Here is a 14,727-nt window from a genome sequence, read left to right as displayed (position 1 = left end):
TTCCTGCGCACAGAGGAAGGATTTCCGGTTTGACCGTTCTAGAATCCAGAGCAGAACTCCCTGGGTTTAACCGTTTGGCTTCTCTCCATGGTGTGTGTTCACTGCGGAGACAGAGCGTTGATCTTTGCAGCAGGATTGTTGCTAGCTTTTTCCCCTTTTTCTCCTGTTGGAGCTTCTGGGCATATTTTTTATTTTATTTTATTTTATTTTATTTTATTTAAAATATTTCTGTACCACCCAAAACTTGAATTTTGGGGGCGGGGGGGTTTACAATTAAAATCATTTAAAACATTAAATCAATTAACAATTAAAATCACTGAAAACATTTAAAACCCAATATTAAAAATATTATAACTATAAATCTAATTAAAAGCTTGGGTGAATAAATGTGTCTTCAGTGCCTTTTTAAAAGTTGCCAGAGATGGGGGAGGCTCTTATTTCAACAGGAAGCGCATTCCAAAGTCCAGGGGCAGCAACAGAGAAGTCCTGTTCCTGAGTGGCCGCCAAACGAGTTGGCAGCAACCGCAGACAAACCTCTCTAAAGCTTTCCCCATCACAGCCTCCCTGCTATTTATTATGAATGACATCGTCTCATCATTATTATTTTTTATTTTCCTGTGGGCAGCTTTGAATAGAAAGGTTTGAGCTGCCAAGTTTTGAACCAGGCCTGTGCCTATAACACAGTTTCATCTGCTACAAATAGAAAGTGAACAAAGTGACCATGTATGATGAATGTGATGTGTGAATAACTCTACATAACGTTCTTCATATGAGCCACCTAATGGTGCAGCGGGGAAATGACTTGCCTAGTGAGCAAGAGGTTGCTGGTTCGAATCCCCACTGAAATGTTTCCCAGAATATGGGGAAAACCTCTGTTGGGCAGCAGCGATATAGGAAGGTGCTGAAAGGCATCATCTCACACTGCGTGGGAGGAGGCAATGGTAAACCCCTCCTGTATTCTACCAAATAAAACCACATGGCTCTGTGGTCGCCAGGAGTCGACACCAACTCGAAGGCACAACTTTAACATTCTTCATAAAGCCTTCTCCATTATGAACCCCACTGCCTATTAAGATCTTCAGGGGGGTTCATCGGAGGATGCCACTGATTCGTCTGGTGATGACTCAGAGATGAGCCTTCTCTGTGGTTGCCCCAGAGCTGTGAAACGCACTTCCTGCTGAGATTAGAGCTGCTCCATCCCCGTTGACCTTTAGGAAACAACTGAAGACACATCTCTTCAGCCAAGCTTTTTAGCTATTTAGTGGTTTTTTTGCTATTTTAATTTGAACTATTATATGCTTTAAATTGTTTTTAAATTTCTGGTTTTAATGTTGTAAACTGCCTTGAGACTTTGGGCGGTATACAAATATGCTGAATAAATGAATAATAATATAAATAAATAATACATCTGTATGTGCTGGACTGTTTACTGAAGCCCTATTCACACATTATTTATTTATTTATTCGATTTCTATACCACCCTTCCAAAAATAGCTCAGGGTGGTTTACACAGATAAATAATAAATAAATAAGATGGGTCTCTAAAGGGCTCACAATCTAAAAAGAAACATAAGATAGACACCAGCAACAGTCACTGGGAGGTACTGTGCTGGGGATGGACAGGGCCAGTCACTCTCCCCCTGCTAAATAAAGAGAATCACCATGTTAAAAGGTGCCTCTTTGCCAAGTTAGCAGGGGTATTCTGTTCAATGCACGTACAGTTATTCACATATTTTGTTCCGTGCACAGGCAACAGTACATTTCCTATCTATTCCTTGCATTTGAGGAGGCCTGTACCCACATTCACTTTTTAAATAAATGCATATACATCCAGACAAAAACATGCCCATGTCTCCTGGCACCTGTATACCTACAGCACAATTTCTACCGTAAGCAGGACTAGACTGTACATGTGCTGAAGTGTGGATAGGGCTCCTGTGTAGCCTCCATGCTGTAAAAAGCTTCACTCCTGATTTCAGTATACTAAACATCTTCTAAAAAAAACATAGGACTGGGTGCAGTGTTCCCTCCAACAGGGATCCCCGGATGTTGTTGACTACAAGTCCCAGAATCTCCAAAGGCTATTGCAGCTGGGGAGGCTGGGAGTTGTAGTCAACAACATCTGGGAATCCCTGTTGGAGAGAACACTGTATTGGGGGCTAATATGGTTTTCCTCTGGCAAACTGGCAATGCTAAAAAGCTGGCAAATAATGAGTGGTGCTTTACAAGTCTCTGCTCCCTCAAGGATCTGTTGAAACTGAATGTTGGACAGTGGGGAGAGCACAGGTGCAGTAGTGAGTCAGTGAGTGGCAAAGGTTTGCTGGGGAAAAGCAAACTCAAATAATTTCAATAATTTCAACCCATTGCACTGCAACACAGGAGCCCTTTCAGTGGGAGGAAAACCCACTGAGTTTAAGAAGTCCCAAGCTGTAATTCCTCTCCTAGTGGCCAACATACTGGCAAGTTCTCTGGGTGAACAGGTTAGGTCTTTTACACTGGCGTCGCATAGTGGCTAAAAAGAGTGAACTACTGTACAAAGTAGGCTGTCCCAGATTCAAATCCTGCCTCTACCAATGAACACACATGGTAGCTTTGGGCAAGCTGCTTCCTCTCACCTTCAGCTGCAATATGGGAATAAAATAAATAATTTTTAAGGTAAAAATGCAGCAAATGAAAGAATCAATGGTAGTTTAAAGGGTTCAAAAGCCTGGAAAATAAAAAGGTCTTTGCTTGGCACCAGAAAGAATGACACCTAAGTAGGCACCAGGACTGGAGGCAGTGGCTTTGCAGAGATCATTCTGCAAATGGAGCACCATACCCATAGGAACATAGGAAACTGCCATATACTGAGTCAGACCATTGGTCTATCTAGCTCAGTATTGTCTTCACAGACTGGCAGCGGCTTCTCCAAGGTTGCAGGCAGGAATCTCTCTCAACCCTATCTTGGAAAAGCCAGGGAGGGAACTAGAAGCCTTCTGCTCTTCCCAGAGCGGCTTCATCCCCTGAGGGGAATATCTTGCAATGCTCACACATCAAGTCTCCCATTCATATGCAACCAGGGCAGACCCTCCTTAGCTATGGGGACAAGTCATGCTTGCGACCACAAGACCAGCTCTCCTCTCCAAAGGAGCCTCCCCTCCAAAAGCTAGTGGCCATCATCAGGGGGCTTTCTCAGCTTATGTTCTGTGCTGGTGCATGATGAGTCTTGTGAGCTGCAGATGCCCTCTGATATCTGAATTGCGATCTGCGGAGAATTTCACTTCTCTTTTAATTCTGCTTGGCAAAGAAGACTGTGCATTGTGACTGACAGGACTGTAATCCAACAACATCTGGGGGCTCAGCTTTGGGAACCCCTACCCTAATGTGTTTTTAAAATGTTTTTAAATTTATTGTTTCACATTTATAGTCTTTTTAATGTTGTACTCTGCCTTGAAATACGGATATTGGGCAGTATAAAAATGTGCAGAAAAAAATTAAATCATATATTCTTACTTAACTGCCTCAATAAACCTAAGGTTGCTTTTCTCAGCGAAATCTAGGCCTGAATGTATTTCTTCTCCTTTGTGAACAACTGAAGCTGCTGTACTCAGGTGCTTTGCAGCTGTCCATCAACTCTCATGCTGTCTGCTCTGATTGGAAGCAGCTCTGCAAGGTCCCAGGAAGAAGCAGTCTCTTCCATTCCTGCTGCCTGAGATTTGTTTGTTGGGGGTGGCAGACTGGCACCTCCTGCATGCAAAACATGGGCTGTACTGTGAAGGTGCCGGTCCTCTCTGAGAATAGGAGGTGCGTGTAGAAGGAATTCTAGAACACAAGAAAGGTCTTACTGTATCAGGACCAAAACCATCCATTCCAGCAACTTGCCTCATGCAGTGGCCAACCAGGTACATCCAGGGAGCCCACAAGCAGGGAAAAGATGGCAACATCCCCCTCCTGTTGGTATTCTCTAGCTAGCAAATGGGGCTTTTACACGAATTTACAGGGAGACTTTACTGCGAACTCGAAGTTGTCCCCAAAAATCGGGTTACACTCCAATGCACAGTTAAAAACCCGAATTGTGTGTCAACTGCTTCCCGATAACTCACAGGGACTTCGGGGTAAATCTAGCCAATATGTGAACACCCCACCTCCATTTAAGAGAGGAGAGCTGGTCTTGTGGTAGCAAACATGACTTGTCCCCTTAGCTAAGCAGGGTCCGCCCTGGTTGCATATGAATGGGAGACTTGATGTGTGAGCACTGAAAAAGATTCCCCTCAGGGGATGGAGCCGCTCTGGGAAGAGCAGAAGGTTCCAAGTTCCCTCCCTGGCATCTCTAAGATAGGGCTGAGAGAGATTCCTGCCTGCAACCTTGGAGAAGCCGCTGCCAGTCTGTGAAGACAATACTGAGCTATATAGACCAATGGTCTGACTCAGTAAAAGGCAGCTTCCTATGTTCCTATTCCCAAGGAGATGAGATGCAAGTTACAGGGCTTCAAAAGCCCTGTGTGAAAGGCTTCTCTGTGTGGCTTACAACACAACATTAAAACATGAGATAAAAACACACAACACATTAAATTCATTCATTCATTCATTCATTCATTCATTATAATAGACAAAAAATAGGGGGGAATAAAATACACCTCAAAACAATTTAAAAGACAAATTTTTAAAAATCACTTAAAATCAGATCAAAATTCAATTTTTTTTTTTTTAAAAAGGGGCCTGGTCTTCCCCTGGCATCTAAAAGGACACAGTGATGAAGCCAGGCGAACCTCACTGGGGAAGCTATTCCATAAATGGGGTACAACCACCTACAAGGCCCTCTTATACAGCTACCAAGGCTCATAGTCATTGATAGCCCTCCATGATAGGGCTATCAATCAGCAAGCATTCACTTAGGACCTCTCTCTTTTCTGTTATTGAGTATAGGTTTTTTAGTTGCCCTATTCAGACATTACAAAGGTGGCATGTAAGAATCAAGGATGTCTACACTCCCAATGCCTCTCATTGGTTAATTTAACCCCACTGCACCCTTTATTAGAGTCTGGTTTTAAACACAAGCGCTATTTACATATATGTTCAATTCACCTGCAATCTTTGTACAGTGTAAGTATGTGCAGATCTGTTTGACCAGCAGTTATTCACACATTATGTTCAACACATGTGCAGTAATTCATTTCCTATCTGTATCCTGCATTTGAAAGGACCTGTACCTAGGCTCACTTTGAAAATGAATGCCTGTACACTCATTCACAGAACATGCATGTACAACACATACCTACCAACATGTTCCAATTTTCCCATTCAGGTGAAAGGGGAAATAGGGACATGTTGGCAGGTCACAGTTGTCATTGTATACCGCTTTTTTAGATTGTGAGCCTTTGGGGGACAGGGAGTCATATTTATTTATTTATTTATTTATCTATGTCAACCTTTTAAGGAACTTTTTTTAAAGTAGTGTATAAATGTGTGTGTGTGTAGACACATACACACACACATATATTGAATATGGCAACTGTCTCTTTAAAAAGAGTCCTAAGTGAATGCTTGCTGATTGGCTACCTGCTTTTCCTTTTATAAACCTCCTGAGCATGCATGGGCAAAGCAGCTAGCTAGCAGTGGGGATAGGGTAAGAACACTCTCCAAGGGGAAGTTTTATTCAAGCTTGAGGAAAGACTGCTGCTACTTTGACTTTGCTGTTTGTGAGTTTAAATGTTGTTGTTTTTCTATCCTTTATTTTAAAATATTTGCTTGTTCCTGTTTTAAAGATCTTTGTCAGGTCTGCATAATAATAATTTCACTTATCTGAAAAATGTGGTAGCATGATATGAGGATTGTTGGGGTGGAGCCCCCAGTTGATTCTAATTATTGAATTTATATACTGCCTAACACTGAAATATCTAAGTAGTGTACAGAATTAAAACATAATATAATATAAAACATTTAAAATGATAAAAAATCATTTGAATGATAAAATGATTAAAAATGATAAAAAATGGGGAAAAAAACATTTAAAATGATAAAGATAAAAATCATGATTGAAAACACATTAAAATTAGAAAGCAAAAAGATGGACAGAGGAACACTCCTGTGTGAAGCCCAAACCTACTCCTGAATTGCCTTACTGGCTATAGGACCCTACTATCCATCATAGCTTTTCCCCCCTGAGGACCCTCTTATGCTCACCTTGGTGCCTTGCTCTCCCTGTATCTGTAGAGAACAAAACCCTGTAGAGTCTTCTAGAGTTCTACTAGACAAGCAGCAACTGCTGAAGAAGTCTTAAGGAGGCTTCTGAACTAAATTGCACAAAGATAACAAGTGCTTCTTCTGGAGGATTAGGAAGGGGAGCTGTTTCTCTTCCTCCCGGCCTTCTACTGCATGCCTCCTTTGTTCTTTGTGTCTGGGCCTAGGAAGAACTACTTCTAAAGCATGGTCTGAGGGCAAAGCATGCAACCACCTTTTTCTGAACTAAATAGTGCTGAGTCTGGTCCATGCTGGATTGTGAACCCCAAATATATCACCTAGAGTTTGATGGAAGAGGAGTGGCATATGAAGGTGATGAACAACCAAATTGAGCTATAGCCACTTAACTCAGCCCTTCTCTGGCAGGGTTGTCTCTACTCCTTGCCCCATCCCCACTTGCTGGCCCTAAGCTCTGTCAGCTTTCAACAGGTATGACTTATGCACTTTCAAGCTTCCCCCTAACCATGAGGCCTAGTGACTTTTCCTCTTAAAAACAATAGTTTTTTAGGCAGTTAATCTAGACCAGGGATTCTCAATGTTGGGTCCCCAGATGTTATTGGACTTCAACTCCCATAATTCCCAGCTCCAGTGGCCTTTGGTTGGGAATTATGGGAGTTGAAGTCCAAAAACATCTGGGGAGCCAACACTGAGAATCCTTGATCTAGACACTAAATGACAAATTCTACAAGAACATACAAGAACAGCCCTGTTGGATCAGGCCCAAGGCCTATCTATTCCAGAATCCTGTTGCCAACACTTCATTGCCAGAAAGAGGGACACAAGTTGCAGAATGAGAGACACACATTTGTGGGGGCTGGCTGGGAGGTATATGCAGTGGTAATCTAGAGCCCGAGTATCATTATTATTTATTATTATACATTTTATATCCCACTCTTCCACCAAGGAGTCCAGAGCGGTGTACTACATAAGTTTCTCCTCACAACAACCCTATGAAGTAGGTTAGGCTGAGAGAGAAATGACTGGCCCAGAGTCACCCAGCAAGTCTCATGGCTGAACGGGGATTTGAACTCGGGTCTCCCCAGTCCTAGACCAGCACTCTAACCACTACACCATGCTGGCTCTTCATTGAAGTATATGTAATTAAATTATATGCTATTGAATAAATGAGGGACAAATGCTGTCCCTATAGGGACCAACATTTCATCCCTGAAATGAGGGACATCCTGTGTAATGATGGACAGTTGGCAACCCTACACAGTGACCCACCAGATGTCTCTGGGAAGCTCACAAGCGGGGGTGAGGACATGTTCTCTCTCTTGATCCCCTGCAACTGGTGTTTAGAAACATCTTGCCTCTGAGTCTGAAGGTGGCCTATAGCCCCCAGTCTACATCCATGCAATATTAAATAAGGCTGTAGGTCTTTAAAAGCACCTGAATTTAGTGTGAAGCTGACTAGGTTATATGCTTGAAAAGTAGCTTTGTTAAATCTTAGGTTGAAGGTAGTGTAGTCTATTTTAAGGTCTAGATGGTGTTGGAATCATGGCAATACTTGGAGTGCAGCTTTTCAGGTGTAGTGCATGACTTGATGAAATCTAGCCACTGAACAGACAATTCAGTAGGTGTGAAAGGGATCCACCTGTTGTGCCTGACATTCAGACAGACTTCAGAAAAGTAGCAGGTTTATTTCTCAATTCCTACTGCAATGGAGCTCTGGGTCTCAAAACGAGAAGTGATTGTAGCAACCTGTACTTCTCAACAAAAACTGAAACACTTTAATGCCACGTTTCTTCCAGAAGTATCCATTTCCATTAGTGGTGTGAATATTCTTCTAGTAGAAAACATTGGCAATTGCCTTGACTCTGAGCACATGAAGAATTTTATTTGCAAAATGCATGCCATGCTAGCCCTCTTTCCTGGAGAAGTTTTATGTAAGAATTTAAATGTTAAAACTCCCATGGGCTTGGCTGATAGTCTAGCCCTAAGAGACCCGAGTTCAAATCCCCATTCAGCCATGAAACTAGCTGGGGGTGACTCTGGGCCAGTCACTTCTCTCTCAGACTAACCTACTTCACAGGGTTGTTGTGAAAGAGAAACTCAAGTATGTAGTACACCACTCTGGGCTCCTTGGAGGAAGAGCAGGATATAAATGTAAAAATAACAACAACAACAACAACCTTCCACTTCCAGCTTTTGGAGTTGCTAAATGTATGTTTGTTTACATAAGAACATAGGAAGCTGCCATATACTGAGTCAGACCATTGGTCTATCTAGTTCAATATTGTCTTCACAGACTGGCAGCAGCTTCTCCAAGGTTGCAGGCAGGAATCTCTCTCAGCCCTATTTTGGAGAAGTCAGGGAGGGAACTTGGAGCCTTCTGCTCTTCCCAGAATGGCTCCATCCCCTGAAGGGAATATCTTACAGTGCTCACACTTCTCATCTCCCTTTCATATGCAGCCAGGGCAGACCCTGCTTAGCTAAGTCATGCTTGCTACCACAAGACCAGTTCTCCTCTCTGTTGGTTTGTTTGTTTATTCAGTATAGGCCTGAATGTTCTTGGCTGTTCTGACCTGAGCTGCCCACAAGCAGAAAATGGTAGTTGGCAATTTGAGGCCTGAGTCAGATATTCAGTAAAATCAAGTGGCAAAAGACTTCCCTGGACTGTTACACTTCAGGCAACAGATAGTAGAGGGATTACTTTCTTGGGCAAGTATTCAAACATGTTTTACAGGAAGCTGCCTTATACTGAGTCAACCATTGGTTCATTCAGCTTAGTATTGTCTTCACAGACTGGCAGCAGATTCTCTAAGGTTGCTGGCAGGAGTCCCTCTCAGCTCTATCTTGGAGAGGCCTGGGAGGGAGCTTGGAACCTTCTGCATGCAAGCAGGAAGATGCTCTTCCCAAACTGGCCCCATCCCCTAAAGGGAATATCTTGCAGTGCTCACACATGCAGTCTCCCTTTCAAATGCAAAACAGGACAAACAATACTTAGCAAAGGGGACAGTTCATGCTTGCTACCATAAGACCAGCTCTCTTCCCATTCTAACATCTTGGCTTGAAGAAATCTGCTCCAGCTCTCCCTATTTGCCAAGCTCAGTCCCTATTTTCTGGAATCTGGCACTAGTAAGATTGTCCTAATTTTCATCTTTTGGGGACACCTCATTGGATTTTTTTCATGTGAGTTGTACTAGTGCACTTGCATGGAAATGAGTGCATGAGACTAGGGCACAACTCTGTGCACAGCAAAAGCAGATGCATCCAGTTTCCAGCAATGTATAATCGTGGGGGTGGGGGCTTGGGAGGTCATCCTCAGTACTGGAATGGGTTGCTCCAAGTGTGTATCCAAAGTGCTGAAGCATATAGCCTTGGCTCAGGGCCTCTGTTCTGGCCATCTGAAATAATGTGTGCTACATGAGAGCCAGCGTGGTGTAGTGGTTAGAGTGCTGGACTAGGACTGGGGAGACCCGAGTTCAAATCTCTATTCAGCCATGATGCTAGCTGGGTGACTCTGGGCCAGTCACTTCTCTCTCAGCCTAACCTACTTAACAGGGTTGTTGTGAGGAGAAACTCAAGTATGTAGTGCACTGCTCTGGGCTCCTTGGAGGAAGAGCGGGATATAAAATGTAAAAATAAATGTACTCTATGACCTGCTTTTCATTTTTGGCATGGTTATAGCTGGAATTGTACACCACAAATCCCAGTTTGCCTGGCCACACCCCCATACATTCATCAGCTTACCCCTGTTCGTGAAATGTCAGAGGGGAGGAACATAGGTGAGATTAATGGTTTGACAGCCCTAACCCCTGCTAACTTGGCAAAGAGGCACCTTTTAACATGGTGATGTTCTTTCGTTAGCAGAGAAGAGTAACTGTCTCTATCCACCCCAGCACAGCATTCCTCCAGTGACTGTTGCTGGTGTCTATCTTGTGTTTCTTTTTAGATTGTGAGCCCTTTGGGGATAGGAATCCATCTTATTCATTTATTATTTCTCAGTATAAACTACCCTGAGCCATTTTTGGAAGGGCAGTATAGAAATCGAATGAATGGGTACCTGGGACAAGACCTTTTCCATCATCGCCCCCCAGACTGTGGAACTCCTTCTACTGGCCTGTTTTGATGGTTATCCTGTTTGTTTGTTTTTCCAAATCACAGGGACATAGGTTGCTGCCTTATTCTGAGTCAGACCATTGGTTCATCTAGCTTGGTATTGTCTACACTGATTGGCAGCAACTCTCCAAGGTTTCAGGCAGGTCTTTCTCGGTCCTACCTGGAGATGCAGAAATTGGACCGGAGATCTTCTGCATGCAAGGCAGATGCTCTGCCACTGAGCTGCAGCCCCATCCCCAAGGAATGTGTCAAGAAGGGAAGCCCGTTCCATTCTTAATGTGTCATGTTTCCCTTATTAATCTGTCAACCTGAGGCAGAGGGTGTTTCTCACACTGACAGCAATGTTCGGTGTCTTATGTATTATAATAGCAGCCTGCACTTTGGGTATGCTGTCAAAGGCTTCAACACCACCAAATTTCTTAATGCAGGGATTCTCAAACTTGGGTCCCTATATGTCGTTGGACTACAACGCTCATCATCCCCAACCACAGTGGCCAAACCAGGGCTGATGGGAGCTGTAGTCCAACAACATCTGGAGACCCAGGTTTGGACCCTCTGCCTGAATGAGTTGCTACACAGGTGGTGGGGGCAGGGGGTGGAAACCACAGGTTGAAAGATGTGTAGTAGGGACAAATGTTGACTGACCCTCTTTGCTGTCCCTAGTGCAGGATGGGTGACTGGGGCTTCCTGGCGAAGTTGCTGGACCAAGTACAGGAACACTCGACAGCCATCGGGAAGATCTGGCTGACAGTCCTTTTCATCTTCCGGATCCTGGTCCTGGGCCTTGCTGGGGAGTCTGTGTGGGGAGATGAGCAGTCGGGCTTTGTGTGCAACACCCTGCAACCTGGCTGTACCAATGTCTGCTATGACAAGGCCTTCCCCATTTCTCACATCCGTTACTGGGTGCTGCAGTTCCTCTTTGTCAGCACGCCCACCTTGGTCTTCTTGGGGCACGTCGTCTATCTCTCCCGGTGGGAAGTGAAGATGAAAGAGCAGGAGGCTGAGCTCCAAGCCTTGCAGTCCAAGAATTACAGTGTGTCGGCTGCCTTGATGGCCCTGGAGAAGAAGATGGCCAAGATCTCTGTGGGGCAGTCTGGGAGGCTTAAAATCCGCGGGCCTCTGATGCGGACCTACATCCTTAGTGTGTTGGCCAAAAGTGTCTTTGAGTTGGGCTTCCTTGTAGGCCAGTGGTTCCTCTATGGCGTCGTTATGGATCCTCGCTACATCTGTGAGGGGGCCCCATGCCCATACCAGGTCGACTGCTTCATCTCCCGCCCCACTGAGAAAACCATCTTCATCCTCTTCATGGTGGTCATGGGCTTGATCTCCCTCGTCCTCAACCTTGTGGAGCTCTCGTACCTCGGCTGCAAGAGCTGCTCCTCCTCCTTGGCTTCTCCGCGGCTCTGTGATTCCAACAACTTCTCTGCCAAGCTTTGTGAAATGCCCATTGGGCCTGATCTGGACAAGTCCTACTTCTGCTTTCCTATGGCAGAGAGGCCTTCTCAGCCCTACCAGACCTTCAAAAAACTACCTGGTGAGCAGAACTGGGCCAACTTCAACACGGAAGAAACACTGGCCTTGCGAAATGGGAAGAAACCCCATGATGTGTTTGCCACAAGAGCTCCTGAAGTTCATCTCTCTCAGGAAAGGCAATCCACTTGGCCTAGTAGCAATGGTTCAAAAAAACAATATGTCTAGCAACCAAAACAAAAGCCAGTTGTCTTCCCTGATGGCAGCTGTAGGTTATCAACCAAGTTCCTTAGCAATGGGCTGCATCGCTGTTGCCCCTGAAGGAAAAAGGCAAGAACTCCATATTTGTGTTAGGTGCTACCTTTGTTTCCACCAGCTTGTCCTGTTGTATGGGTGATAGCCATGGCATCTGTGTGGACCTTGACCCTCCTGCAGCTGTTGGCCTACAACTCCCATAATCCCTGGCTATTGGTTACTGTGGCTGGGGCTTATGGGAGTTGTAGTCCAAAAACAGCTGGGGGCGGGGCTAAGTTGATCAGACCTAGCCTAGACTGAACCTACCAGTTCATGGGACATGGCCTCTTTCAAGCCAACATAATGGTTAGTTAATGGGGGTTTGATTGTCACCTAGATAGGGTGTTATACATTGATCTTATTTTTTTCCTCTTGCAAGGGGTAGGTGGCAGTAACTGACAGATGTCGGGAAAGGGACATGTTCTAGCTTGAAACTCTACAGGAGCTGGCCTGGGTTTTGGAAGAGAATTTGTTAAATTTGTTTTCTCAGTTGCTCCCAGGGGTGATGGGCAGTATTCCTTCTAACAGGAATTCCCAGGTGTTGTTGGCTACAACTTCCATAATCCCCAGCCAAAGGCCACTGCAGCTGGGGATGCTGGGAGTTGTAGTGAACAACATCTGGGAATCCCTGTTAGAGGGAACACGGGTATCCTTTGGAAGAGGTGGTGTTGAACTATTCTAGATAGTGGTGGGAATTACTTACCACTTCCACATCATGGGGCTGAGATCTCTGGCACAGAAGGTAACACAAACATTTTGCTTGATGCCAACAGGAAGGAAATGTTAGTTTTTCTGCTAAAGCAAATGACTTCCATTGGCTTGTAGAGGGGAGAAACACTTCTATAAGTGGTGGCTTAATGCAAGGTGCACTCTCTCAAAAAAGATGACTGTTTCCAGAAACAATGCGGAGATGATGGAAAGGATATCTTGTTAAACCTGCCCTGCTAAGAAATGTGGGTAGCTCTCCAAGTCTAAGCCATTGTTTCTGGGACCGAGCTGGTGAGCTATTTGGGCAAAACAATTGTTCCTAGTGTATATTTAATGAGTGAGCAGGTGGGGTGGGGGAAGCATATTGCAATGTAACTTTCCCCCACATAGTTTACAAGAAGTTTGAGTAGCTTAATATAAAACCACAAACCAAATATAGTAACATATTGGACTGAAACCAGACTAATGTCTAAAATGGAGTTCTTGTTTGAGGAGGCATCTTGAGGAGTATCAAGTGTAATAAAGATCAAAGTCTGTCTGTCCTCATGGCTGAATTCCTTGGTGCTATTACTTGCTCTAGGAGCTGGAACCAACTAGTGAAATGTAACATGATTCTCTTTGACTTCTGTGCCATGTACAATGTTTGCTGGTTCTCTCTGATAGTCACAGTCAAAAAGGTGCTTGCTTCCTACCAAGCAAACATTGGAGACTTCTAATCCCCAGGGTTTGGGAAGCAAGAGCCGCTTGAGCATTTGCCTACAACTTGATTAACCATCTGAGGAGAGCTGGTCTTGTGGTAGCAAGCATGAGTTGTCCCCATAGCTAAGCAGGGTCCACCCTGGTTGCATAGATATGAATGGGAGACTTGATGTGTGAGCACTGTAAGATATTCCCCTTAGGGATGGAGCCGCTCTGGGAAGAGCAGAAGGTTTCAAGTTGCCTCCCTGGCTTCTCCAAGATAGGGCTGAGAGAGATTCCTGCTTGCAACCTTGGAGAAGCTGCTGCCAGTCTTTAGAAACAATACTGAGCTAGATAGAGCTATGGTCTGACTTGGTATATGGCAGCTTCCTATGTTCGAGTCAAAGTACAAAACCTCAGAAACATCTAAAGCATCCTGCATTTTATTTATCTAAAAGATATAGCCTACAGCAGGCAAGGCCAGAAGAAGTAAGTCCACCATACCATGGTCTGCTTTGACAGTAGATGGGGCAGCTTAGTGACTGGATTGGATAGTTTACCTTGCAGGCAGAGCAAATGTCTGGTTTAAAAATACTAGTCCTGAGCAATACCCTGTTTAAAAAGAGAAAGAGAGAGAATTCAACCAACACTACTTTCTCCAAGGCCATCTGTACTGTTTGAATGAACTTCCATCCCAGCCTAAGTGTAGCAAAGCGTCACCAGCTTTCTCAGAGGTAGAGAGGAAGGGAGCTTATCATCTGCCCTGTGTCACCCTGCCCTGAAAGGTGGTGAGTAGAGCTTGTGGTGAGTACCAGCAGCTGCACCCTGTTTTCGTGAGGCGCATGAGCTCTCTCTCTCTCTTTGGAAGCAACATTGCTGCAGGCCTCTGTTGGTGGCAGAACTGCAGCTTCCAGGAGGGCTGGCTCGGCAGTTTCTGCTGGGTCTTGCATCATTTCCTGGGCTGGCAGTCTACAGTGGGATGGTCTGTGTGAACAAGAAGCTTTGTGAAATCATGGGGCTTTTTGTTATTTTTACAAATGTATTGCTACTCAGGCTTCTAGGATGACCCCGCTCTAAGACACACACACACAATGGAATGTTGGCAACCCTAGGTGGGGGTCTTCAATTAGTGTAGTTATGGGTAGGGGAAGGTATGGTGTAGGGCCTTTTTTTACACCAGGAGAGGGGAAGAGTGACTCAACATCTTATTCTATCCCTTCTTCTGGCTGTTTCCATCATAGGAAGGATTCCTGGCTTCCTTACCAGCTTGTTGTGTTGTCTGCTGGTGTAGCT

The 14,727-nt window shown here is 44.6% G+C and overlaps 1 protein-coding gene across 2 annotated transcripts; it reads left to right on the top strand.

Moving 5' to 3' along the window:
• The first annotated feature begins 5,544 nt into the window (after positions 1 to 5,544).
• LOC128343115 (gap junction alpha-4 protein-like) lies at positions 5,545 to 13,298 on the top strand. 2 transcript variants are annotated; one of them, XM_053291651.1, is made up of 2 exons: positions 5,545 to 5,678; positions 10,948 to 13,298. In XM_053291651.1, exon 2 carries the CDS (start codon positions 10,954 to 10,956, stop codon positions 11,980 to 11,982), a length of 1,029 nt encoding a protein of 342 aa, XP_053147626.1. In that variant the 5' UTR covers positions 5,545 to 5,678; positions 10,948 to 10,953; the 3' UTR covers positions 11,983 to 13,298. The 2 variants fall into 2 exon arrangements, with proteins under 2 accessions (XP_053147626.1, XP_053147627.1); XM_053291652.1 differs by having other exon boundaries at positions 5,558 to 5,678; positions 10,953 to 13,298.
• The last annotated feature ends 1,429 nt before the right edge of the window (positions 13,299 to 14,727 follow it).

The sequence above is a fragment of the Hemicordylus capensis genome, chromosome 2 (genome assembly GCF_027244095.1).
Source record: "Hemicordylus capensis ecotype Gifberg chromosome 2, rHemCap1.1.pri, whole genome shotgun sequence".
NCBI classification, from domain to species: domain Eukaryota; kingdom Metazoa; phylum Chordata; class Lepidosauria; order Squamata; family Cordylidae; genus Hemicordylus; species Hemicordylus capensis.
The sequence above is the reverse complement of the archived record's forward strand: the minus strand, read 5'-3'. Positions and strand labels throughout refer to the sequence as shown.